The sequence below is a fragment of the Pezoporus wallicus genome, unplaced genomic scaffold (genome assembly GCF_028554395.1).
Source record: "Pezoporus wallicus isolate ANWC-B61680 ecotype Strahan unplaced genomic scaffold, APGP_CSIRO_Pwel_v1 contig_4816, whole genome shotgun sequence".
NCBI classification, from domain to species: Eukaryota; Metazoa; Chordata; class Aves; order Psittaciformes; family Psittacidae; genus Pezoporus; species Pezoporus wallicus.
This window is the reverse complement of record NW_026640990.1, coordinates 2,183,240-2,209,520: the sequence shown is the minus strand read 5'-3', so window position 1 is coordinate 2,209,520 and position 26,281 is coordinate 2,183,240. Positions and strand designations below refer to the sequence as shown.

Genomic DNA, 26,281 nt, shown 5'->3' with positions numbered 1-26,281 from the left:
TGGAGGTTCGGCTGGTCACTGCACTGGTTGACTAGAACACAAAAATGTAAGAATAGTACTAAATGTGGCATTAGCTACCTATATGCTTATTGCCATCTACAAAATAATTCTTTTATTATCCATAATCTTGCTTATATATAAAAAAAAAAGATTGCAGTCTACCACAGAATTTATCTTTCATAAATTCACACAATCCAATTCTAGGCCTTGACACTAAGCTTTAAGCTATTATTTTTCTGTGAAACAGCTGTGTGATTGGGCACAGCTGGCCTTTAAGGATGGCTCATTGTAGAAAGAAATTTCCAGGAGGTAGAGCACATTATATCCTCTTTTCAACACCAGTTCCTAACCCCACTTGACAGAGATAGAGGCAGCACATGGCCATGAAACATTTTACTTTGGGTAGAAAACAGCTGGAAGCAAACTTAAGTACCAAGCTGGAGCTGAAGGCAAGGCTAAAGAAGCACCAAGAAATAAAATTCACACATACTTTCATTCTTATCCATCACCAAGTAAGTTCTGTGAGGACTGAAGTATTGTCACTAAGTTCTATTTTCAAATGACCTATACTTACAAGTTTTTAAGATGAAAAAAATAAGTGTGAAAAACAATTAGATCAGGTAGGAATTGCTGGTGTTTCTGGTTTTCTTGTTTGCAGCTTGTAGGCTCTACACTTCATACTTTTCTCCAAGTGTTAGTTTTATTTGAGCACCAGCTTGGTGATATATATAAAGTAGTGAAAAGAGTTTAATTATTTTAGTATTTACCCACTTATTCACCTTTTCCAATAATTTAGAAACAGTATCAAGGGATTTTTCCTTGTAATTAAGCTCCAAGAGAAGACAAAAAATCACTATTTTTTACTTTTAATACAAAGATACTCTGCTTTATTGTAGGCTTCTCTCTCTTAACTGCAAATTGGATGGAATACTTCCCACTTATTTTTCCATTTCTTAAGAAAGAATAAAATAAACATTCTAGGATTCACCAATATGGAAGATAACCTATAAGCACTCTGAAACTAGTTTCCATTTCAGTTTCATGGCTTTAATTCATTTTATCTTTACAGTGGCTCTCATTCCTAATTTTTGCAACTGCAATATGTTTACATAAGAAATCAAGAATAATAAAATTTGTGTTAGAAACAGAGATGCCCATCCTGATGATTAGACACCTGCTGAATTGTAAGCTTTCTCAGTGAACGATTTTGAAGGACATTTTGAGTCCTTGCTACAGATAATAACATACTTGAAGGATCTGAATATACTCTAGTATATTAGGAAACTAAAAGTGGGCATACTTCAGAAGTTGCTCTTATTCTTAAGTTAACAACAAAATTCTCTCCCTTCAAACAATAGAGCAGAGAATACTATTTATGCTTCCAAAAGGGAATTATTTTGTCCAAATTATCTAGAAGAGCCAGACTTTGAGAAAGCACTGAAAATTTGAACCTAAAATACTGACAATATGATTTCAGCTGTTCAAAGTCATTAGACCAGAAAGTCTGCTACAATAGGTATGACCACATTAATATTAAAATGTAGATGCTCACTGGATCCTAGTGCAAAACGGAAGTGATATTAGTAAGGTATGTTTTCTACTTTTGTATTTTTTTCTTTGTTCTTACAATCTCTCTTCAAACATGTCACATCTCTTTCCCACCTACCACGTTCCCTCATGTGTCTGCCTGCATATTCCCACAATCAGTGCTAATATAATTGATATCAGCCAGATAATTTTTCTACAAATATTAGAACTCAAATTTTCAAAACAATGTCTGTGATTTAGTCACCTCATTCCTAATTTTCACTTCAAAACCCTGTTGCTAAAAAGTCTTTGCCTTTTTGCATGCTTTTATATACACCAAAGCTCACAGTAACACCTCTGCAATTATATCCCATTTTCTTTATTTTCTAAGAAAATAAGTCAGTAACTGGGTAAGTTATTTACTAGGCAAGTACATATAATAGCTAGTACAATAGCTAGTACAATAAACCAATTACATTGAATTTTTCTATTATTCAGCTTAGATAAGATACCTGTACTAGATGAGGCCAGATGAGAAGTTCTGCTGAGCTCCATATGTCTCTGACAAACAGAACGTAGAAGAGAAGCAGCCATGGAATGATACCTCCCTTTAACATTCTCCCAACAGTTAACAATTTGCAGTGCATGGTATTCCTCAGGTAGGTGTAGTCTTTATGTACTTCCAGGCACTACCCTGGTGTACTTCCACACTGTAACCCCCAATGGCTTTCTCCTGGTGTACTTCCACATTGTAACCCCCAATGGCTTTCTCCTCCTCAGAACAGTAGTTTCCCTTTAAAGCAGTGTAAACTATGAGCATCCAGATGAGTTCACCTTCAGCATATTAACTTGGATATTTTCAGAATCTCACTGGATTCTCTCCTTTCCCATTTTTACACTTTTCTCTCCTGGATAATTCTACTAACATTGATCAAACACAAAGCAATGTACTAGCACCTGCACTGCCTGACCAAAAGGGCACTACATACTGGCATACAGACCTAGAAGATATGTAGCTTCTTCTTAAAGAGATGAGGGAAAAGCAAGAAATCAGATAATTCTGGAAAGAATAAAGCAGGCTATCAGCAATGTAAACTTTGAAAAATACAGAAAACATTGATTTGCCATTTAAGTCTAGCTCACAGGATGACATTTGATCACCTCTCTGCTGAAACTGAAAATCTTACCACAGCTGTCTTGACACAAGCATCATGATTAATCAAATGAGAAGGTCTACTCAGAACCCCTTATATCAAAGGCCGAAACTTGTATAATGGCTGCAGAAATTTTTGTTGGGCAGTTATACTATCTGCGTCGACTTTGTTATCAGGTTTTTAATTATGAAAAGAACTTTGAATAGAAGCAAACCATAGATATTGGTAATTTTCACTCCTGAGCAGATGGGGAAAGGACATAATGCACCATAAAGCCAGATGTGTTGCATGCACAAACAGATGTTTTCAGATTCAACTTATCATAAAAGGCAGACATCACTATTAAAAATATTTAAAAGTTATTCTGCACAACTGCTGCTTCATACCCAAACCAGATGATTCAGTCTGAAGATAACTGGAGCTTCCCAGGAGGCCCAGAAGGCACAAAAACCTTTTAAAGGCTACACAGCCCTTTTGCATTTAGCATGAAAGGTCAACCACAGGCCTCTCCTGCTGGACGTTAACACTTCACATTCGGAAGTACAAAGTGAAACCACCGCAGGAAATTCATTGCTGTTGGAAAAAATGTGGACATATGCTACAATTGATGTAAAACTGAAACTGACTGACAAACTAGCATTTCTATTCAAATCATCCATTTAATTCTTCCAAGTGCAATAATTGCCAACTCTTTGCCCAATGGTAAACCACTCAAATAAGATGTAATAGTTTCTCACCTCACTACTGCTGTTAATATGTTAAAATTCTTTTAAAGACACTTTTCAGTGTTACTGCTGTATCTTCTGAGAAAAAAAAACAAAATTGATGCATTGACAGAAACTGTGCTTTTGATGACATATATCCTAAGTTTAAACAATATGTTTCTATCACCTAAACTATACTAATTACTGCATTAAATTACTGAGCTTAATATTTGCTACGGCTGAGTACAAGCAATTCTAAACATCTATCCATCAGTACATTTGGAAAATATATCTTACATCTTTTAGAGGGCTGAGATGCACCTTCCCAAAGCCATGTTATTTTACATGAGCATCCAAATTAATAGTGTTGGGATTATAAGATTGTCTGTTTTAACAGAAATGCAGTTGTTACTGTTAAGGAGCTTTTACTGTATTGTAAGTTTGGTTACTGTACTTTGACACATGAAATATGTCCTTAATAAATAATACTGGTCACCCTAAACTAGGAATAAGCAAATAAAAATAAGCACATCCTGAAACAACCTAAATGTGCAAAGGAAACGCCTCAAATAGAAAGTCATAAAATATATCTTCTCATTCTGAGAAAAACAAAAGTTAACTTGAGAATTTGAGATTCATTCTGTGCGCGTGTATCTAACTGTCCAGGTGGAAGCACATCCCTTTGATTTTAATGGAATCACAGAGTAAGTCTCCCTCTTAAATACTACACATTCTGATTTTAAGAGAGACTGCAATAAAACTACTGGAGATGAAGGAATTAAATTTGCCCTTGAGGAAAGGCTACTGGCACAAAGTCCTTATTTTTTTATATACGTAACAATAATTATTGCTTGCATTTATACACCACCTTTCAGCTAAGGATCTCAATGTACTTTACAAATGCCTGTACATATAATAAAGTATATACTATAAATACACATTATAGGAGCTAGTTGCTGTTATACTTACTTAACTACATGTCAACAAGTAATAATTCAATTCTGTATGCGAAACCTTCTCTCAATGGAGTACTTCTGTAGGTTCAATTAAAAGCCAGGTGCCCTGGGCACAAAAGTAGCAAAAAGGTCATCAGAGCTGCCAGCTTTCATGTTGCTGACACCATCTAAGGATGGAGTCTTCACTAAGGAAATGGGAAATGTCTTTAAGGTTACTGTTTCTCTACCAGTCTCTGATTTTGGACAATCAAGTCCTTACTGATGTCACTTTTTTACTCTCTTGAACCTTCTACACTGAGAAATCTAGATGTCTCTTTGGCAGATGCCACGGTTTCACTCCATCACTCTCTTTTCAGAGCATTCTGTACAAGGTAGTACAGGGGCACTGAATCCATACCTTGTCTTGATCCTTATCACCATGAGTCTCTGACCGAGTCAACGCCAGGCTGGAAATATCATTAAGGGTTTGTGTCACCACATGCACCATGCAGATGCCAACTCAACATGGAGCCTGAGCATGGTACTGAGCAGCACAGAGATCACCTGCCCTGGCAAGCCCATCCTGAACTACTTGGCTAATGTTTGGTCACCTGCTGGCAAGCTAAGGACAACAGTTTGCATATTTTTATCTCAGAACCCAGAAAGTAGGACCACCTGACCAATCTTTATTTTACTTACAAGGTGTCCTTACTTATCAGGCTGTAATGAGGATAGTGGTATCGAAAGTTTAATTTCTTTGTATTAGGAAAACTAGAAAAATTGTGTACTCTTCAATTTCCTACTTCTTTTAAAGCCCATTCTTGCAATGCAGCCTCTATAAAACCACACAAAAAATGCAAGAGGATACAAAAATCAATGACAGACTCCTCTGTTCTCCACTGTTTTCTGTTAAAATCAAGATGAGAAGAAACCCTACTGAGATAATAAATCTCTTGAAGGGAGTTGGAGGGAGTTGAAAACAAAAACTAAGTTCATGTCACATATAATGACCATCAATTAGTCCCTCTTGTACAAATATGCCAATAATAAATAAACAGAAAAAAAAAATCAATTGCCAATTATTCATTTGCATTATGACCACTTTTAGTAAGACAGCAAATGCAAGTACTCCATTCTTTAACAATATGACTCTGATTCCTGAGGGGAAAAAAAAAAAAAAGAAGAGAAAAAAAGAGGGACAACAAAACAAAACCAGAAAACAACAAAAAAAAACAACCCAACAACCAACATGCTAGAGAATAAAAACATGAATCTGCTTTTACTTAGTCATCAGCTGAAACCTTCTCAGATATCTCTCTGTTAGCTCCATGCTTTTGGAACATAATGAGTAAAGATTACTGAGAAGACAACTCGTAACACTGTGGTGGTACACTATACCAAGATTAGTGCCAAAAGATTCTCCACTCATCACTCATCACATTGTAAATAAGAGTAATACATTTTAACAGACTGAAAAATGAGATGTTTTAGGCCTTAATCATGGAAACATTCAAGTGTGGATTTAGCTTTGTGTAAGAAAACTCAATGCCAAATTTCCTCCCACGTACAAAATCTCTCAACATGTAAGTGTTCACATAGCTACTGCACACTGTGATTTACTCCTATGATGATAATCAAGACAAACATTTCAGTTGTGGAGAACACACTTCCCCCTTCTTGGATATGAAGCCTTTTTTCTAAATACAATGATAAAAAACAAGTAGAAAGATTGGTTTAACCAGTTCTCCCAAGTAACTACTCTCCAGACTACAACCCTGATATTTTAACAGCTTATGCCCATTACTGCATATTTAGACTTTCTGAAGGCACAGTAAACTTGCTGTTGACAAGCATGCCCGATTTGTTTCATATGCGCCCAGACACAAGAGCAATTACCTAGGTTTCACTGAAGCATTCCATTTGAAATTAACAACCACCTTTAACAATAGCTTTTTTTCTTCTCTTTACTTATTTCTGTAGAGCAACAGCAAAGAGAAATATTCACAGGCTTTAGGAAAACTGTGCTCCCTCATTAAAAATTCAGCTATAGAAAAGGATAGTAGGAAAACGGGAGCTACATACACTTTCCATTAGTGTACCCCCCCAAAAAATACAATTAAAATACCTTTATTTGAATAAAAGCAGTCAGATACATTAACAGCCCTTCGTTTACTAGTCAAAACCATCCCGAGTAAATTTCAATAAAAAATTCTAGTCATAACTAACTAGAGAGTTATTTTGAAATCTGTGCTCAAAGATACCTATGCACTTGGACAAGGGACACAAAACTGCACATTGTAGTATTCAGGGTTGTCGGTTTACTTTGGTGACACTAAGGGGGCCTTATTTGCATATATATAAAATTGGAGGGTACTATAGCATCTCCTTCACACAATTGTATGAGTAGATAAAACAACTGAACTATATGCCTCGGTAAATTTAAATTGAAATTTTACTGTGGGACTCAGAGACAAAGCTTCAGTGCAACTCCCCGAGAAATCTGATAGACTTTTATCTTCCAATGACAGCAATTAATGTGAACACCAGTTAGGAACTCCAATATACCCTAAGATTAACATTTGAAGAGGTCTATCCCCCCCCAATTAACTTAATTCCTTAGCTACTATCTTCTATCTTCTAATTTACTGGAAAGGAATTAGGCAATTCCAAATGTCATCGGGAAAAACTTTATGTTTAGAAAAGACTGTGAAGAACATGTCTGGCTGAGCAGCACCACGTAGGTACTGATAGTTTTTTGAGGGTGTTGGCAAATATGCGCACCTTAAGCTGGTTCACAGAAGCAGACACTGTGCTAATTTCGCTTACTTTAAATAAAGCAATGGCTTGGAAGAGTACAAGAAATCATGCCAGAAAGCATAGGACAGTATGCTACTGGCAGGTATCTAACAATCCGTCAATCAGGTAACGACAAGATTTTTACATAATTACTGACTTCTAATTTTCCTATTGTTGTGGAATAGCTGGAGAAGGGAAAACAGAACCATCACCTTAAGAAAAGATTACTACAATGCAGGAAAAAAATAAAAAAAAAATAAAAATTTAACTAGTAAATATACACTATTTTCATACTACAATGCCTAAAAAAAAAAATCATCTAAATCTTCTGAGTTCCTGAAAGCAGTTTAACCTTGTGCTGTTTTAGTGTAGAGGCATGGAAAGTTTACTTGAACTCTGGATGAACCAGCTACAGGTTTTCAGATAAATGTAGAAAGTTTTTATTTTTATCTTCTATTCTGCTCCATACTTCAGGTAGAAGCAATCCCAAGTTTCTATTCCTAGGACACAACATATCAAGTTCTGCCTCTTTATAGTTTTAAGATAACTTCCATGTACTGTAATTAAACAAAAAATGACCAGATGAAGATGAATATTCCTCATTCATGCAGTAAGTATAGCTAATGCCGCTTTGATGCTACATACTATTTTCAATTACTTATGTGTAAATATATTTGGTTAAAATAATTAATAACTTGTGGGGATGTGGGAGTAAGGCAGGAGACATTGTCAGGAGAATGTGACTCAGGTCTCTCAAAGATCACTTAAGAATGCCAGCTGGAAATCACTGGAAAGCAAAATAACACTGGGTGATTTTCTTCAGCTTTGACTTTTTTGTTCTTTTATCACCTCAATCTCCTCATTTTAGCAAAAATGAATCTCATTCCAGTTCAGGTATTTCTTCAAATATTTTCATTCACTCATATAATCATTCCTTTTACTATCTTGAGGTTGCTCACGGTTGCTCACGGTCACTGATTCAGATTCTGCACCTTCTTCCTTCTCACTCTTAATATTTATTTAGATGCATCGATGCATCTTCTGACAATGACTTCCACAATGACTTCAACAGCAGCGCAGACAATATAGCTGTAAACTTCAGGAAATGAGACAGCCATGTAAACTGCTGGAAACACCCTTATTTCCAAACCTTCTAGCAAGAGGCTGTAGATACAGTTTCACACTTCATTTCTTTCGACATGTCCCCAGAAACACTGCTGTGTGTATCTAGTGACAGGACTTGAAACCTCAAATCCCAGGCAACTCCAAGGCTCTATTACACTATCTACTGTTCGCATGAAAAAGAATCGTTTGTTTTTTTTTTCCCCTGGAAACAAGTATTCGCTGTTTGTATGAACACATCTCTTTTGCTCAAAATAGTGGAATGAATGACCAGCAAAATGTGCTTTATCACCAGAAAAAGAGAGTACTTGAAGTTAGGCTCTTGAGAGTTAGGAGGTCACTGATTACATTCTTTATACAGCAGGGTCTTTTTTTTTTTTTTTTCCCTCATTTTTTATGGAGAAAGAATCTAATACTAAAAATACCAGTTTCTGCAGTTTCTGGTTATGTTCTAATAGCATCCTGATTTATGCTTTATTTCACCTCCCATTATCAAGTCTTCTAATTTAAAAAAATATAAAAACAGTAAAAATTAAAAAAACTAACCACCCCACAACATTTTCCTGTTCTTTCTTCTCACATATCCTTGATATATCCTCTTTTATTTCATGCAAGTACAATGGGATCATACATATACAAATGAATTTATATAATCTCAATTTTTCTGTTTTACAATTTACTGATTGAAACATACAATTTAAAATTACTTTTAAAGAGTGGAGCCCCTACTCTCTTCTTATAGAGCAGTCATTCATTTCATTCATTTCCACCTGAAGCAATAATGATTTATTTATTGATTCTACAATGTTGAGAGGTTTACCTATGTGTACAGAAGTACTCTTTCACAGCCCCAACTAGGAAAAGTCCTACCAAATAAAATGAATGTCTGTTTAAATCTCTGTTGTACAAGATACAGGGAGGAGCAATAAGACTGCACTGCTATAGCAATAAACAACAAGCAATAAAAATATTTCCCTTGAGTGACCATGCTACAATTTAAGTGCCGAAGCTAGAAAAGGAATATTAAAATTAATATAGACTAGTTGATAGAGGATAAACGTCAGGAGGAAGACTTCTTGAACCTTGCAGCACGCTGATGACAATTGGGAGAGATGGTGAGTAAAAAAAAAAAAGCCTACTCAGAAGAGACTGAATCATCTGAAATTCGCAGTGGATTTAGTGAAGTGCGTAGTCCCATGGGCTAGAGACATGAAAAGAGATAACAAGGTTGACAGTGAAAATGAAAGAACTGGACACTGAAGAGTGCCATGGAAATACTGACGTAAATTATTTTAGCTACTACTAAAGAATAGAAAGGAAAAATCCAACACAAACTGAAGTGTATCCTCAAGCCTGTTTCTTCATTAACATTTCTGACTTGATTCTGAAGACAAAAAAACCAAAACAACACACACATAAAAAAAAACAAACAAAATCATAAACAAACCCTAAATCTCCTACAAACCAGAAAAATATTGAGAATACTCTAACAGTTCAAAAATTTTCCTTGTTTCTGATTTTATAATTCACTACTGCAAAGGAATTTGTGACCTGCCACTGTCTTTGAAGTCTCATATCTTAATTTTTTTTCCTTTTTTATTTTTTTTTATCCAACCTATCCATCATTCCCATTGCACTAAAAGGTCACTGTGGTTTACAATTCATTTCAGCCAAATGAACAGGATTACATATACACATACAATAAAACATAAAAAAAAGGGGGGGGGGGTTGAAGTTTCTTTTACTATTTATAATTGCACTTACAATTTTAGTGTGACAATGCCAGTAGAAAGATGAAAATAAGCTGCAAATATAAAGTTTTAAAAATATAAGCAGATATTTGTTGCAATCTTCTGCATAAATAATAGGACTGGAGAATTTAAAAGACAAATTATACTATAGAGATTTAAAAACTAAAGTTGAACATCATTGAATTTAGACAGATACTGCTACTTTCTCTTTCTTAACGACTTTTTGATGTCTGACATTAAGACTCACCAGATGTTCAGTGCCTATTTCTGTTGCAGCCTGGATATCACCTAATTTGAATATTATTAGTTTCCTAATTAATAATTTTCATATAATCTGATTACTGTTACAATCAAAATGGTCAAGCTCCTCTTAACGTTGCCCAATTTCTTTCTAACCTCTACTAAAGGTTTAGCAGCTGAAAGCCATGCTAAACTGAAAACTAAAATTACCATATCCTGCAAATTCATGAAAGTTATCTGATAGAGTTTTAATGCATTAAAATACATGGAAAGTGATAACTTTATACTTCTGTTTTCAATATGTGCACGCAACAAATGGAAACTTAATAAATTTAGAATTTATCATGGAATCATGGTGGTTTGTTTTGCAAAGGCTTCACTGGGAATGGAAAACAACTGCCTCATGGGTTAGGACCTGGCTGTAATTCAGAAAGTGAACAGTCAGCTCCTGAAGGTCCATGGTACCATTTCAGCTACATCAAACTCATGAAAAGGGTTAAGATCTCCTTATGATCAGGCCAGGATTATTCCCTATAAGAAGGAATTAATCCTAAAGAGTTTTTTATTTCTTTGTGGATTTTTTTGTTTGGGTTGTTTGTTTTTTTTAATTGCTTTGGGTTTGGGTTTTTGGTTTCTGGTGCTTTGGATTGGGTTTTTTTGTTCGCTTGTTTGCTTGTTTTTTTGTTTTTTTTTTTAGTTTAACACTTTATTTTTATATACTGCTGGGAGTTAGGAAGGCGAAATTCCATAGCACACCTCCAAATTGCTCCATCATGCTTGAGTGGCATGGTACTTTCTACATCTCATGTGGACTATAAGGCTCAGTGTTTGCAAATTATTAGCACAATATTCTGCACCCTTTCCTCTCCATTTGACTGTCAGAGACTAAGATCAGAGAACACAGCTTGGTCTACCATTTCCAAATGGAGGAATAAATGGGCAAAATCAGTCTATTTGGATAGAGGTTATATGTTTAGTTTATACAGATAAAAACACCAGTTCTTCATACATGAGCAGTTGTAAGGTTTTGGTTTTGGGGTGTTTTTTTTTCCTCCCTTGGTTTCCTGCTGCCTTGATCCTGAATAATCTGTAGCCAACTGCGTTCATCAGTACGTGATCATCAGACTGACACGTTCTACTCTGCAGGGGGGGCATTTCAGCAAACATCCACCAACTACTTTGGAAAAGCAATGATATTAAGAAAGGACTGGCAAGGAGTCTTCTGTCACTAGCAGATTTTAACTGCTATAATACTCATTAAATCTAACACACTGAATGAACCATGGGACCTGGTGAAAGCCATATGCAGGTCCAGAAGGACCTGGTGAATGAAGTTGCTAAGCCACTGTCCATCATATTTGAAAAATCATGGCAGTCAGATGTCATTTCCAATGACTGGAAAAACAGAAATATAACCCCCATTTTCAAGAAGGGGAAAATGGATGTCCCAGGGAATTATAGACCAGTCAGTCTCACCTCTGTGCCTGGCAAAATCTTGGAGCAGATTCTCCTGGAAGGCATGCTAAGGAACATGAAAATCAACAAGGTGCTTGGTGACAGCCAGCATGGCTTCACTAAGGGGAAATTCTGCCTGACCAATTTGGTGGCCTTCTATGATGGGGCTACAGAAGTGATGGACAGGGGCAGAGCAGTTGATGTCATCTACTTGGACTTGTGCAAAGCATTCAACACTGTCATAGAATCATAGAACCATTAGGGTTGGAAATGACCCTAAGATCATCTGGCTCCAACCCCTCTGCTGTGGGCAGGGACATCTTATGCTAAATCATATCAGCCAAGGCCTCTCCCAGCCTGGTCTTGAAGGCTGTCCCACATGACACCCTTGTCTCTAAACTGGAGAGACATTGATTTGATAGGTGAACCACTCAGTGGATAACAAACTGACTGGGGCTGGATGGCCACACACAAAGAGTTGTGGTCAATGGCTCAATGTCCTGCTGGAGACCAGTAACGAGTGGTGTCCCTCAGGGATCGGTATTGGGACCGGTCTTGTTTAACATCTTCGTCGCTGACATGGACAGTGGGATTGAGTGCGCCCTCAACAAGTTTGCCGATGACATCAAGCTGTGTGGTTCGGTTGATACGCTGGAGGGAAGGAATGCCATTCAGAGGGACCTTGACACACTTGTGAGGTGGGCTGATGCCAACCTCATGAAGTTTAACCATGCCAAGTGCAAGGTCCTACACCTGGGTGGGAGCAATCCCAGGCACAGCTACAGGTTGGGCAGAGAAGAGATTCAGAGCAGCCCTGCAGAGAAGGACTTGAGGGTGTTGGTCGATGAGAAAATGAACATGAGCCAGCTTCAGTGTGCGCTCGCAGCCCAGAAAGCCAACCGTATCCTGGGCTGCATCAAAAGGAGTGTGACCAGCAGGTCGACGGAGGTGATCCTGCCCCTCTACTCTGCTATCGTGAGACCTCACTTGGAGTATTGTGTGCAGTTCTGGTGTCCTCGACATAAAAAGGACATGGAACTGTTGGAACAAGTCCAGAGGAGGGCCACGAGGATGATCAGGGAACTGGAGCAGCTCCTGTATGAAGACAGGGTGAGGAAGTTGGGGCTGTTCAGCCTGGAGAAGAGAAGGCTGCGTGGAGACCTCATAGCAGCCTTCCAGTATCTGAAGGGGGCCTATAGGGATGCTGGAGAGGGACTCTTCATTAGAGACTGTAGTGATAGAACAAGGGGTAATGGGTTAAAACTTAAACAGGGGAAGTTTAGATTGGAGATAAGGAAGAAGTTCTTTCCTGTTAGGATGGTGAAGCACTGGAATGGGTTTCCTAGAGAAGCTGTTAATGCTTCATCACTGGCAGTGTTCAAGCCTGGATTGGACAGAGCCTTGTGTGACATGATTTAGTGTGAGGTGTCCTTGCCCATGGCAGGGGGCTTGGAATTTGGTGACCTTAAGGTCCTTTCAAACCCTAACTATTCTATGATTCTATGATTATTACTCATCTAAGGAATTGTATTACGATGCATATAAATATTCAAGTTTTTATATTAAACTTTACCAAGTTTTTGGGCTATGGTGAAAGAGATACTCAAATGAACAGACCTATGATTTAAATTGTAAGAACACCGAGTCTGTTCATCACATACAGGTAGGGTACAAGTAGAGGGAGTTGAATATTTTGGCCACAAGCCTCAGCACGCCTGACAATGCAAAAATATAACCTGCATTAAGATTTGATTTATATAATTGGAAGTGATTAATTTTAATTAATTTTAATAACTGTAGCATTAACACATTAAATTCTGTATCTTTATACCCAATGTAAGTTGGCATATGATTAGTATATTCATTATGAAAAAAAATAGACCCTGAAGGATATGAGCCTTAAAACAAGAGGAAAGACATCCAGACTACATTTTGACTTTAAAAAAATTCCTAAAACTAATATCTGTATCAATGATCTTAGATATGTAATTCCCAACTATTAGTGGAAGAAAAATTGAACTTTTCAATAATCTAACATTTAGTTTTATCTAAAAAAAAACTCTTAATATACAAGGCACATTTGAATAAATGTCTTGCAAATTTTCTTCATGTTTTTTTTATTAGCAAATCATCTTGAATTTACTTCATTGTGCAGCAGACATATCCTGGCCTAACCTGCATGTCATCCACCCTGTGACAGGTCCTGTCAGAACTTCATGAGAGAGGATTCCTTCCCTGAGTAATTACAAATCCAAACATAAAAAACAAGTGGGGAAAAAAAAAGTTATAGTAAAATTATTTACTCTTCAGAGTTACATTGGAAATAAACCATAGGAAACTTTAGAGCCTTCTAATACTTCAGATATTCACCCCCAGCATCTGGCAAGCCTCACAGAATCATATTCATTTACATACTTAAAGGTCTGATGTTGCAAAGAGATGCCTCATGACAACTTCAGAACTTTCTATTCTATGCCCCAATAAAACTGTTATGGAGCCAGATACTTTTCAACACTTTTCTAAAAAAAATAAAAATAAAAAAAAATCCAAATGTCTCTCTCTCCACTGTCCATGTAAATCATTAAGAGCATTTTTTCACATGGGTATTGCAAGAATAAAATACTCATTCTGAAGTGGGTAAGTTATCCAAATTCTACATTAACAGAAGCAATACTCTCTTCCTTTAAGCAGATATTCAGAAACACATCTAAAAGCTCAGAAACTCTTTGCATCCTCTCTTAATTAAGAGCCAGACTTCGGAGACCTACTTAATCCAAGCAATGTGTGCTTGTTGTCTGTCCTGCTCTCTTCCCCTTCCAGGCTAGAAGTGGTATTTGTAAGCGTAAACAGCTTCACAAGAAGCTGCTGCGTGGTGGGAAAAACCTAAGAAAAAGCATTCATTATCAAGGGGATTTTCACATGGAAACATATAAGGGGAAAGAAAAAATTGCTTTTACAAAGGTGTTTGGCTCTTCATTTAGGAGTGAGGGAGGGCCATTAGCAAACATGACCTAAACATTCTGGCCTTATTTGCTGAAGTTACTGGGTAGAGACTTGAAATGATGCTTGTTAGTCAGGCCTAGAAATACCAGACCCACCTGGTACCACTAAAGATGTGAAAGAGATATTGCATGAATATTAATTTTTAGGTATCAAAAGGAGTACTCTTAAAGTCTATTTAAGTCTGATGGAGACAGACACTGACCCTCTTTCTCTGGTATTCAGAAAAGAGGGGGTCCAGAAGAGAAAAAATCTCATATGTTTTAAGATGTTGCTGCAGTCTTCTAGCCTGCAGCTAGACAGCCACGTAAGGGGAAAAAGGCATACACATAAATACTTTTGTCTTCTCTGCCTTACCTACCAACTATATCTCTACATAGCCTATTTGAATGTTAGATATATTTCTCTTTTTGTATAAAGATGCATTTTACAAAACATTTCAGCTGTATCTATGCTATTCTTGGGCTAAGGCAACACGCTGTGCTGTATCTGGAGATGTTTTAAAATTGAGTGAACAAAGTATTTTTCCCTTACAGAAAGTTCCTTATTTCAGATCTAATCTGGAACACCAGCGTTACCATAAGCTACTGTAAAGCACTGTATGAAGAATGCTAACTTCATCTCAGCCAGACTCCTACAGCTGCACAAGTCATCCACTGCATTTTCCTTCTGGCAGTGTTTGTTGCTGTTTTCACTCCCTGGTCTGTCTTAGAACAGCACCAGAATTTTACTTAGGGATTGCTTTGCAAGCCCACAGTACTAAGAGACAACCAAAATAACACCATCAACTCCATTTTAAAACTACATTTCAGTTATTAAGTTAAAATTAAACTGTATCAAAATATTTAATATCCAGGGACCAGATAGTTTAAAATCATTTGTTCTCTGTGACAAAAATCGGTTCCCTTACATTGTTTATTGCCAGCATGAAAGAATTCAGTACCGATAGTGAATGACTTATTAAAAATATTACCAGTCTTTTTTAAAAAAATCAGTTCTTACTGATGATTTAAAAAAAATGTTAATTAAGAATCTAAACTGACAAAATAAAGCTAATCTAATAGGATCCTGTAAGAATCAGTCACTATAATCATCTACTGCCAAAAACTCTATGGAAAGATTACAAATATGATGCTTCAAAAGAGGGGAAAATTATTTTAAAATGTAATCTGAACTTTACTTCTGAAATACCATGACCATCATGATCCATCACCCACAGTCACTGCCCAGACTTACAATAAATCAAAGCTATGATTCAGTGGTTACAATTAATCACGTGAGAGCAAATGTTGGGAACAGTACTGTCGTGTCCAGTACATGCATTTCAGATTATATGTGATAAAGTATGTTAGTGAACAGCAAACAAAAAGTTGAAAGGAATTTACAGGACTAGTAAAACCTGATACAACAACTAACTAAAACAAACAAACAAAAAACCCAAAACAAACCAAAACAAAAAACACACAGAAAACCACCACGGAGATTCAGTTGAAGCAAAGCTACACAGCCTAAGGTACATGGGAAAAAGTGACTGTTTACACGCTGGAAATTAAAATCGTACTCAAAAAGAAATGTTACATGCTACTACCAAAGGAAGTAAACTACCTTAAAAAGTAATTTAAGCTGTGAAAGTTATTCAAGTAGAAAAAATAAGCAGTTATTAGAACATAATTGGGGCTGTTTTGCAGGAGCTTCAGAATGTGAGAATTCTGGGAACAGAATTTATACAGGAATCAAGATATCTACCCATTTTTCAACTTGCAAGAAAGATCCGCCCCACATTACTCAGAATCATAAACAAGAACTCAGTTAAAAATCTGTTCACATCAGGTCTATAATACAGTTTAATCTAAGAAAAGCTTATCCCTAAAGATAGTATCACTATGTATGACCAAAATAAATCCAGAAGTGTGTAACATCATATTAGGTAATTTGCTTAACTATTCCAGACAGAGATTTTTCAATCAGCATTTGTATATCTACAACCATGCATCTTGCTACCAGAAAGCATTATGACAGTCTTAGTTGCTGTAAGAAATAATCAACCTTTTACTTCTTATTGGATATCTACCAAAGACAAGTTGCTTTAATCAAATACCTTATGGAGACTTTACCAGGATGGATGATTTTATACTTGCACTTTTGAACAATAAATCTAAAGTGAATAATTGGAATAAATCTTCTTCACAGTCTGTTCATGCAGTTCATGCAATCCATTTGAAATCTTATACTTCCATGCAATAAATTGGCAGAAACAAATCATGAAGCACCATTTCAGAGCAAAGTAGTATATAGTCTAGCCCTCCTTTGCCATATGGGCTGAAATCTTAATACAGAAATTGCTTTCATTTCCTGTGAGAAATCAGAATGGCTTTTCTCCAGTAAACTGTAGATACCTATTAAACAAAGTTATGGTGAGAAACAGAACATTTAAATTCACTGTCAAGAGTTTTCATTTTGATTATAGCAATTTCCAGTTTAAAGAAGATGAATATCCAGGAAACCATTTAAAATTAATTCGTCCCTTCTAAAGTAGCACTAAAAAATAGTTGGGAGTGAAATATGATTACTTCATTTCAAATCTTGTCATCTAGAATAAAAAAGATTCAATTGTGTATTTATTTGGCAGCAGCTCACTAGGCAGAGTAAGGGCTCAAAGTCCTTTACAGAGTTCTAAAATTCCAATTTCAGCTTTGCTGCTTTTCCTTCATAAAACTTCATAAACTATAGGTCAATGATAATTATGGCACCAGCCTAGCTTGTCTACATTTTCTTTCTTCAAATTCCAAGTATAAATATCAGTGAGGAGCACTACTGTGTTTTAAGGTAGAAAGGAACAGCAAACCCTCTGTCTGCATAAAGGTCATCCTACCTCTTCCTTTTTTAATGCAAAATGAGACATTTGAGCACAGACAAAAAACACAGCTAAACATAATGAGAAAGCTAAAGGCCATTTCAAGTATGTCTCCAATTACTGTACATAATAAGCATTAATATTAATAGGAGTTTGGGGAATCCAACAAAACAATGACTTGAACTCGGACCCCCCATCATGTTGGGAAGGGCTGTCCTGGAAAAACTGTGCTTGTCATTTTGACTAGAGTATGACTGTAAGAAAACTTGTTATACAAAGTGTTACATGCTCATAAAATTAAGCAAATTGGCATGTTCAATAAGATAATTTACTGCAGACAAAGCCTTAGTATTTCTAGCAGCCTTCCAGTATCTGAAGGGGGGCTATAGAGATGCTGGAGAGGGACTCTTCATTAGGGACTGTAGTGACAGGACAAGGGGTAACAGATTAAAACTTAAACAGGGGAAGTTTAGATTGGATCTAAGAAAGAAATTCTTTCCTGTTAGGGTGGTGAGGCACTGGAATGGGTTGCCCAAGGAAGCTGTGAATGCTCCATCCCTGGTGGTGTTCAAGGCCAGGTTGGACAGAGCCTTGTGTGACATGATTTAGTGCGAGGTGTCCCTGTCCATGGCAGCGGTGTTGGAACTAGATGATCTTAAGGTCCTTTCCAACCCTAACTATTCTATGATTCTAAGGCTAGTATGTCCTCCAGAATCTTTCCATTGTGGTGTTTCCTTCACCCCTTCTTCTCTGGCTGAACTGTAGAAAGAGAATTCCGTTCTCTGTCCCAAATATTATTATATATATATATATATATATATATATATATATATATATATATATTGGGTCAGTCAATTTGTTGCTCCTTTCTTTATAGCAATTATCCTGTCCGCTGTTTCCTTTCCATCCTTTCACCACTGTGATACAGTCTCTTATTTTTTATATTGATTATGTACTCTTTTGAGCTTTACTAACAGCCACCACACTTGCAGTTCACAGAAAATGCTGGTTATCTTCCTGCTTGATTGCTCAGACTCCCTCACCCCTGTGAGAAAACTTGCAGCAGCACAACTGATAGTCTATCAGTTCAAGCTCAGAGCAGTGTACTTCCTCACACTGTCCGCTCTCTATTTTCCACTCCACTCTTCTCCTGAGCATGTTACCCTGAACACGCTTCATCAAAAACATAAATATTATCTACCAACTTGCTTCTAGCATCTACCCATCTGTACCTGTTGCTGCACTTGCAGGAATTTCAAGTAGAATTTTATCTTACCAGGCCACAACAACACTTGACATGAGCCTTGTTTACAAAAAAATCCAGCATCCACTATGAATTCTGTGAGAAATGTCATCCTTAATCACAGACACAGATGCACATGAAATGAGAAAATTAATGCATTCTTATGTATGTCATTTATTTATATCTACACACACATCCTCTCCCCGACATTTTTATGTTACTTCAACAGGAGCCTCATGCAGTTCCTAAATGTCTGGGAACATGGCAGAAATTTGGGAAGAACAAAAGCTACTGTCATACCTAACGCATGAGTCAGATTTCAGCTGTTATCAATGGGTACCATTTCCCTTCCTACATGTAGCACTGAACAGAAAGATACCTGAACTGTTCTGGACCCCAGAAATAGCTTTTTGTCATTTCTGGCAGTGCAAAGCTCACAACGGTTTGGCACCATGGTGTTTAGACCTGCCCTCAGCAAGGTGTAAACTCAGTAATGATGCACTCGAGTTCATTCAATTCTAAGACGCAGTGAAGCTTACAAGAAGGTGGCACAAAGCTTATTTAACTAATTAAAGCTGCCTTAAAACCCCTGAATGAAGTGATTCTGTGAGACCCTAGCTTGTCAAAGTTTACACATACTCACTTTTCAAAATAACACGCCAATATAAAAAATGCTGTACTATACCAAAAATATATTTGTCTAAGACAAAAAAAAAAAAAAGACCTTTAACCTCCCCTCAGTCAGATGTCACAATTCTTTCATTGTGTTTCCTATTTTAGATGAAACAGGAAAAATAAAGGGTAAATTGGACCACTCGAAAACCTAACCATTACTGCTTTTTACCTTATTAACTTCAGCTCAGTGTGCAATTTCAAGTGGATTGCTTCTGAAAATGCCCCTATGTCGACAAACGACTAGAAGGAAATATTTCCCCGAATAGCAGTATAATCAGTGTAGATGTAACTAACACTGAGCTGCTCTGTTTTGTGGGTTGCTCTGTAGGCAGCCACAGGCCACAGTGACTTCAACCTCACCAAGTTACGAATCCCTTCTTGTCGAATCAGTATAAATCTACCAGCAATCCTAGTCCAGGAAGGTTGCTACTGACACATTTCGCACCATATTTCATTTATACACTTAATTATTTAAGAACAAAAGATGGGTTAATATTCAGAGCTCACCATTGATGTGAGCCTTTTTAATAAGACCCCTTAACAATTGTTTTTCAAACTATTTCTCCTGAAAATGTTTATTTATATATAAAAGCCTTGCACACTCCATGAACTCTGCAACTAGCTTATGATTTGAACTGAAGCATTTATGCCATCCTTGTCATCATGGTATCCATATGACAATACCTTCCTACTTTATTTCAAGCATGCTGGTCCAGCATTCTTGGAGGAAACTCCTTTTGCTGGATAAATCATAAAATTTCAATGTTAGCTTGCAAACACTTGGCTCTACAGTTTCCATTGATTTTAATGAGACTTGTACATTCAAAACTGTAAGCAGAAGTTTGAAAATTTGGGGCTAACATCACATGTCTGACCACATCAGCTCTTCCTGCTGGCTGCAAAACAGCCCTTAGGCACATAACTTCCTAAAAATAGAAACACCCACTCTAAAGTACACCATCCTAAAGATAAATATGAATCTTAAAGGAGCCAGTAAACAACAGTAACACAGATAAAACGTTATCCCTTCAGTGCAACATGTTGCATGGGCTTCCTAAATAAACTGTTTTACAGCCTCCATTCTTTCCTCCCCATCACTGCAACAACTCAGGCCCCACATCCTTCAACCTCTGCCACCTCACAGATGCAGACTAATACTCCCTCAGCATATGGTAGACACACAGAGACAAAATCAATCTTCCCTTTGTCCCTGTCTCTTTGTCTAAAATCAGGTCAGACCTAAAAGAAGAATACCAGTTTTGTGCTTTCTACAGTACCAAATTATTTTGCAGTGCCTTTGGAATGGGCAATGTCATTTCCAGGACAGGGAGATAGTGTCCCGGTGCACCTACATGCATGACTCCACGCACATGCTCCTGACTCAATGCGCTTAGCTTTCCTGTGTGGGACAGCCATGCTTCTTACAGCAGCATGAAGAGTGGGAGCTCAGAAGTATTGCTTCTTTATTATCTTATTCCTTGTCATGGTAATCAGGGAAGGCAGAAACCCAGGAGAAAAGGCAATACGTGCAACTTCTGCCAGATTAATTTCTTTTTAGGCTGGTGGAGAGTTTAAAAAAAAAAAAATAATTAAACAAGCATGATTCATTTCCTATTATTCACTGTGATATCCATTCAATTACTGCTCTAACAGTACATTGGAGCAAGGACACAGGGAAAGGTCAGTCTGACCTCTGCTTCTAAACTCTGCCTAATAGTTGCTTCCAAATGCAATGGCAGAGAACATGCAGGTGCATAATGGAACCTTGCAGCTGAGGACCCACTCCAGGTAAGAGAAGAGCTGCAAATCTTAAAAAAGAAATTATAAAGGATATTTGCATAGTATTTGCTGTTGGAAATAAACTTGATTTGAGGAGCTTGGCTCCAGATACAAACCAACCTTTCCAGTTTCCTAGCTTGCAAATACAATGATTTGGTTTGGTTTATTGTATACAAACTGATTATGCCTATGGATAAGCACTAGCCTCAATAATATGCAGTGGGACTTGTAGCATGGAGAACTCACAGAAGAAAGAAAACAGCAAAATACGCAGTGAAAGCGGAGGGTAGGGTGGAAGGCAATTTTATTTTCTAGGTCCCTCAACCCTAGAAGGAATATCCCTTATGGTAGATCTTCCCAAACTGGGAAGGGGCAGGAGAAAAAGCCTCTTGCAGCAAGCCTTTCACATCAAACAGTTTAGGCCAGAGGCTTAGCGGTCAACCTCTGAACAAACTAAGACAAAAATGTGGATAGAGAACCACAAAGATTCTCTCTCAGAGAGAAGCAGTGGACCAAAAAATGTACTTGCAATTTTGCAGTTGTCTCATAAATACTCAAATCTTCCTGTCTTGGAGCAGAGGGGCATGCTGCAAAAAGAAAGATTAAGTTGTTCTTCATCAGTGAAGAACCAACATAGAAATCTGTGGATAAAGACTTAACTGTAGGGACAAACACCATTTTACCTTGTGGACTTCAGTTTCTGAAGCTACCTCCAGCCCCCATCAGCACAGCCTCTGCTCTCTTTTAGTGTGCCCATCTTTGTCATGACACCTGCCCCTCTGAAGCTTCCTGGTCCCCCACCCTGCCTCTTTGTCCTGCTCCAGTTTATACTCCCACTATCAGTCACACCCCGACACACTTCTGTCGCACAGCCATCAAGACCCTCAAGACGAAATAGAGAGCTAAAATGAGTACTATTATCTCAGCATAAGATAAACTTGCTTGTCAAGGAAGGACACTGGTTGTATTAGCATGATAGATTATACCAAAACTAGACATGAAGTCCCTCTCTAGCTCCAAAATTCCAAAGTGCTAGTTATGTCTAATTTTGTAGGTTTAATAGGTATCCTATTGTTATGTAATTATATATGTATATACACATTAAACTTGTAATTGTTTAACAGCACTTAGATTTTTGAGTTGCAAGATGTAAGAACAATGCTGACTTCAAACAGAAGGAGGAGACAAGTACATACCATTTGACAGCTATAAATGATATCCATAGTTTTGTGAGCTCTGCCCTGATCTCTTTTTATGCAAGTGTGCCAATTCTTCTTTGAAGTTAACAGATGGCCCTCTGCAAGAAGAATACACTTCAAGCAATCAGAGAAAAAGCTACTGTGCTTTGACAAGACTGTGTGTATATGTTTCTTGTATAAAAAGTCTTTGACTCTATTCAAAGTATTTTGTCTATAAGGTTACATGAGTCATTCACTTTCCCCAGCATACAGTGCAGTGGCTTTTCAGTGTGCACTTCGACTAAAACACAAACAGAAAAATCTTTTTTAGCACTGTACAAAATGGGAGTCTCCATTACAGAAAGCAGCTCTCCAACTCAGAGACCAGGCAGGTCATAACTGACTGGGAGTTTAACTGGAAATGGCATTTGACTGTCTAGTTTGAAGGGCTGCAGCCTGAAGCAGCCAAAACTCTCCCCTCAGAAGACAAAGCCCATCAAGTCCATTACACAGCATTCTCCTCCAGTTCAACAGAACAAAGCTTCATTAAGTTTATAAAAGTGCCTCTTCCACTTGCCAGGCTGGGATACAAACCAGCATACATATATTGGAGACTACCAACAGTTCAAGGGAAACATAAATAACAAACAATTTAACCTAAAATTATATTTAGCATTCCCCAAGCATTTAACCACAGTTTGGCTCTTAAATTATTAATATTGCAAAGGACATTTGCACAGCAATTTTATCTGATTTAAGAGGCAAACTGCAATCTTCTGCTGATGACGATTCCCTCCCCAGTAGTTACACTCCTGTATTTTGACACAGCCATTATTTTAACTCTAACCAATGATACCACTGACACCTACAACTCCAGGTGAGGAATATATAACAGCAGCCACTCATTGTATCAGCACAGAAATTACTTTCTTACACCCTTCTACCTGTTTTAATGCTTCAATCCACTTAGCCTTGATCTTGATCCTGAGTTTCACGTTAAACCACTGTGTCAAAGTGTGACTGCATTACACTACACTGCAGTCCAAGATTAGAGGAAACTATGAGTTTCAAGTGACTGTTTTAAAAGTCATGACTTTGATCAGTGCTCCTCAAATCTCAGCTAGGTAAAACCAAGACAGCAGCATTTAAAGATTAAAGATTTCCACTTACTCTCTGAATAAATACAGCATAAAAAGCACTAACATAAGACACTACTGTGCCTCAAATTTGACCCACAAGGATAATTTTGTAGGTAAGTACAGAGTTAATTTATTCAGCTCATATATGTAGTTCCAGGTTAATTTCTAGTATGAGTATTTTAACTAAAAGCAAACCTCACATATGTATAATTATACTTGTGTCATTTATTTCAAATATTAGTGTTAATCACTGCCACGTAAGGACAAGAAGCTTCCCAATACATAATAGCATGTCTAGTGCTATAAATGAAAATTTTCAAAGTATTCATATACTTCAGAAATTTATATTTAACACATATATTTTCTATAGTTTATATATATATTATATTTATATAAATATAACATAAGTATTCAGACCAGATATTTGGACATCTGGAATTTTCTAATTCATACCAGTTGTTTAAGGGAGTCATTACATCATCATGGAGTCCATATCTAGGTGTTACTGGTTTGTTTAGTTTAATTGTTTCAAATCAATGGTAAGAATTACACACATACATACATAGTCTTTATGGTTCCATGTTTTAGTATTTAGGAAAGCAGCCTCTACATAGGTAGCACATGTGAACAACAAACAAGTCAATTTTTTCAAAACTAGTCTTTGGAGAGCTTAAACAAACAATACTGATCATTAATTTTGTTTTTCTTTATTCTAACCAGTGAGTTCCTCTCCACGTCTTACCACGTATACATCAATTTGATTATCTCTGTTTGCACACAAACATTTCTGTACATGTGTATGCAAATGCTTAAATGTAAGCTTGTGCTATACTCAGTGGTTTTGTGATTTCATAACAACTGCTCCTAACCACAGTTATTACCATTATTTATTACTCGGATCATACTTCAGGTGTTCATGGTGCCTTACAGGCAAACAAGACAGAGGTCAGAGCTAAAGTGTTGACTGAACCAGATTTCACACCATTGAGGAAAGGGCAAGTACTAATACAGTGACAGGAGTGACAGAGTGAAGATCTCTGCAGTGATCATAAAAATATGCATATAAAATCAAATGAAATTTTAAGAACTAGCCTTGTTCCACAGCACACTTTCTTCCCTCTTTAGATACTGCAGCAAATAGCTGCTGTGCTCCAAAGGGAATGGGTAGTAGTACCTTGTTGAGGTCCATTTTTCACACCTCTATGATTCAGAATTCCAGCTTTTCAGTCACAAAAGATCCCAGGCACGTAACTGTGATGGAGCCACGCAGATTGTGGTCAGACTCAAATACCTGAGGTATACCCACTGCTCCATTCTTTAGAGTTGTCCAAATTAAACACCTGGTTTATCAGGTGCAATAAGATTTTTTAAAATGTATTCCACTAATGAACAGGGCACGGCAGAAAGCACAGCACTATTTCTTTACATGATATCTGACTTTGCAAGCATCCATGGGTAGACTATACGAGTAATTTATGTCATCTTCTTCTCTGATCCATTCAGCCTCAAAGGCAAAGAGGCACAGATCTCAGTTAACCCAACAATCCATTTCTCCAGCAACTGCAAAGCCGTTTGAAGACATCCCAGAGCTCTGGAAAACAGTGGGTATGTTTTGGCTTAGAGGTTGTCCTGGGTTCAGCAGTAGCAGTCATTTTTTTCTCCTTCTTGGTAGCTAGTGTAGTGCAGTGTTTTGACTTTCAGCTCGGGAACAGAGCTGATAACAAGGATGTTTTGGTTTGGCCAAGGACTTTGTGAGCCTCATGCTCTGCCAGGGAGGAGGGGAAGCCAGGAGGAAGCAGAGACAGGACACCTGACCCAAACTGACCAAAAAGGTATTCCATACCACAGCACGTCATGCCCAGGATGTAACGGGGAGTTAGCTGGAAGGGCTGGGAGACTGCAGGGTTGGAGGAGGTATCGGTCAGAGCTTGGTCGGGCTGGGGGGGGGGCGAGTTATCGGTCGGCTGGTGGTGAGGTGTTGTATTCTGTTCCCTTGTTATTTCCTTTATCATTATTATCATTGGTGGTAGCAGTAGTGATTTGTGTTATACCTTAGTTACTAAACTGTTCTTATCTCAACCCGTGGGAGTTGCATTCTTTTCAATTCTCCTCTCCGTCCCTCCGGGAGCAGGGGGAGGGCAAGAAAGGGGGGGAAGTGAGCGAACGAATTACCTGACTGGGTTTAAACCACGACATAGGTGTTCTCCAAGTCAACCATTCCCTACAATCTGCTCAGGAAACAAGTTTAAATCACAATGGGAAAAGATCGTTGTTTGAAGATTGAGTTGAACCATAAAAAGTGTACATGATACTTGCACACCAACTTGCTTTACTGTGATCAGCATAGCACTAAGCCTTTCTAAAACACATGCAGCAAACATCTCCAAAGGCCTTTACTTTAAATGTCTTTTCACTTAACGGAATATAAACTTTGTCATCTAGGCAAGCACGTCACTTTTCAGTGCAATTATTTACACTTATGACCATTTTATACGCATAATATTACCACAAATGTAATGATGACAACGGAAAGCTCTTAGTCTACCTTCACAATGGAAAGCTCTTAGTCTACCTTCACTATGAAAGGATGCATGATATAATATGGATCACGTTCACATTTCTAAATAAAACCAAAATAGAGTATATCTCACCCTCATTTTTACTTACAACATGATCAAAACCAATGTTTGTTTGAGGTTTTATTAATGTATCTCCAATAGCATATTTTT

At 37.4% G+C, this 26,281-nt stretch overlaps 1 protein-coding gene across 4 annotated transcripts in view; it reads right to left on the bottom strand.

Annotated features, from left to right (window-relative positions):
* The window catches only part of GRID1 (glutamate ionotropic receptor delta type subunit 1), a 592,171-nt gene that overhangs the window by 242,331 nt on the left and 323,559 nt on the right, over positions 1-26,281 (bottom strand). Inside the window, exon 2 of one of the 4 annotated variants that reach the window (XM_057421474.1) lies at positions 2,040-2,088. The exons of the other annotated variants lie outside the window; for them this stretch is intronic. Within the exon in view, the coding sequence (XP_057277457.1) occupies positions 2,040-2,088 (49 nt within the window). The remainder of the gene's footprint in view (positions 1-2,039; positions 2,089-26,281) is intronic. 4 annotated transcript variants of the gene reach the window in all.